The sequence below is a fragment of the Meleagris gallopavo genome, chromosome 5 (assembly GCF_000146605.3).
Source record: "Meleagris gallopavo isolate NT-WF06-2002-E0010 breed Aviagen turkey brand Nicholas breeding stock chromosome 5, Turkey_5.1, whole genome shotgun sequence".
NCBI lineage: Eukaryota > Metazoa > Chordata > Aves > Galliformes > Phasianidae > Meleagris > Meleagris gallopavo.
In genome coordinates, this window is record NC_015015.2 from 16,708,216 (window position 1) to 16,710,516 (window position 2,301).

The 2,301-nt window shown below is 49.2% G+C and overlaps 1 protein-coding gene across 1 annotated transcript in view; it reads right to left on the reverse strand.

The window, feature by feature from the left end:
* FGF3 (fibroblast growth factor 3) overlaps positions 1-654 on the reverse strand; it is a 7,386-nt gene extending 6,732 nt beyond the window's left edge. The window contains exon 1 of the mRNA XM_010711287.3: positions 586-654. Within this exon, the coding sequence (XP_010709589.1) occupies positions 586-654 (69 nt within the window). The remainder of the gene's footprint in view (positions 1-585) is intronic.
* Positions 655-2,301: the final 1,647 nt, after the last annotated feature.

A 2,301-nucleotide genomic window follows, 5' to 3' on the forward strand; every position in this document is an offset into this window, starting at 1 on the left:
CCTCAATGACCATCTCGGTTAGGCGGCTTTCGGAAACGCGGGAGCATGAGACAGCCGGGAGGAGAGCGTCTCCGTGGCTTTCACTCGAGGACTCCCCCACCTCGCTTTGGTGTTGAAAGCAAACAGCTATCCCTAAATCCACCAACTCCCAGTTACGAGTAACGCGCTATTTAGATAGGTCTTTCAAGATGCAGTCACTTCTAAATTAACTTCGACAAAGTGGGGCCCAGCCGGAAAGCAAATGTTGTTACATGGGCGCTCAATGCATTTGCAAGAGGCTGGGGCTAATCCTTTTTTCTAACTCCGGTGCCTCATTAGCTGTAGCAGCTCCGCACTCGCTACCGCGCAGCTTCACACCGCTGCCCACGCCTAGGAATAAATGGAGGGGAAAGCAAGAGGTCCAACATCTCCCTCCGTTGCGGCGGTCCTGCGTGCCGCTCAAAGGCGGCTCGTTAATTAGATTTGCATCTGAAATGGGCAGTGGGAGTTTTGGGGAAGTGTTTGGGCGATAATTAGTATTAATGTGCTCGGAGGGCACGCAAATACACCTTTGAAGTGAAGCACGACAGTATTCAACTGCCTGACCTTCACCGATATAATTTTTTCCCGCTGTCGGCGCACAAGAAGAGGTCTATAAAATATTTTAAAGGACATTCCTACGCAGAGCTAGAGGGTTTTCTTACACGTTAATAAAAGGAAGCTTTTACTAGCGGGAAAATAACCGAAGGGATGCGACCTTCCTCCCCGCTGTAAGCTGCGCTCAATATTTAGTAGTTCTCCAAGGCTAAAAGGCTTTTCATTACAGGGCCGTCTGAAATAAAAGGAAACACATAAAAACCCACAAGCTCCCCTTTCCACCGTTGCCACCCCTTCCTCCCTTTCTTCCCCACCCGTTCAGCCCCCGCCTCACGGGGAGAGTCGGATCTGGGAATGAGAAATGTTTGTACAATTAATTCTTTATTGCTGTTTTCTTTTCCCGCAGTACCGCTTCCAGGCACTAACGCGGTTCCAGTCTATTTAGGAAAAGTAAATAGAAATGAAAATACAGCTCTGTGGCCGTTTGAAAATAAGAACGCAGCCGCTCCGGCTCTCCTCCCACAGCCTGTGGGGGAGATGGCTGCCCCGGACCGGGTCCCTCCGCCTCCCCTTCCCCTCCACGGCCCTCGGGGACCCGCGGTCCCTGCCGGACCATAGGACGGGAGGAACCCCCGAGGAGATGCGCTCAGCGGCACTGCGCGTATCGACTCTCGGTCACGACAGCATCTCTCCAACCTGGAGGTGCGCAGATGACGTTGTATCATTTTGGATTTGCAGGGCGTTTTTCATCAGCTCTCTGAAAAAAAACAAGCCCACAAAATCCTCCTCCCACCGCAGTAATAAACCCAAAAGAGCAGTGGGTGGAAGGGTAACGCGTTAATGACTTCTGCTCAAATAGCTTCCATCTTGATCACATTTTCATAATTAGCACCATCATCTACAAATCTTTCCGCCCCGGGCTTCCCAAGCGGTGTGTGCCCTGCTTCTTAGTGAGGGGAGAGCTCGCAGGTCTGTCATTAATGAGTCCCTTTCAAATGAAATGAATACGACCTCCACCAAAATATCAAAGGGCTGCAGCTACCTCGTCTCACTCGGCACAACGCTGAATAGCCAGCAACCTGACGTCGTTCTCCTGTAGGCAGACATCTATACAATAAAACATAACCCTGCCCTTGTATATTTTAAATTGTCTGGTGACCATTTCGGAAAACAAAAAGGGTCCCTTTGATGTGGTCTGATTCTAGCAGAGGGTGGGACGTCAGATGTGGTCTACCGATTCTTTCTGGAAATATTTTTAATGATGCCCCAAAGCTCCTTGTAGCCCCGAAGTAATAATCAGAGAGCAGTTCGGGTCTGTGGAGGCGAGAGTAAGGTTTAGACCGTATGTAACTGCACTAGAATTACAGCCTATAACGATCTATTAATTCCTTTGAAACGTGTAATTTTAAATGGTGTCTATGGTTCCCTAAGCTTGATCTTGCTAGTGGGACATTTCTAGGCTTTCTTAGGGGAAAGCCACGAAGGCAGCGTTTCCCCCAGCAAGCCAGTGGGTAAAAGCGTGTGCATCTGACACAGATGTTTTTATTCTTATCGTGTGCTCTGATTCCAAAGCACACAAAGCACCGGTGTTCCTAGCTGGCTGTCCTCGTAGAGGAGTAGGTGTGCCCAAGAGCTGCGTGACAAATCAATGCGTATTGCTCTTCAGGTGTCCCAGAAATGTAAACACTGGAAATAAATGAACGCATTTGAAAAACCTCTCCTAAA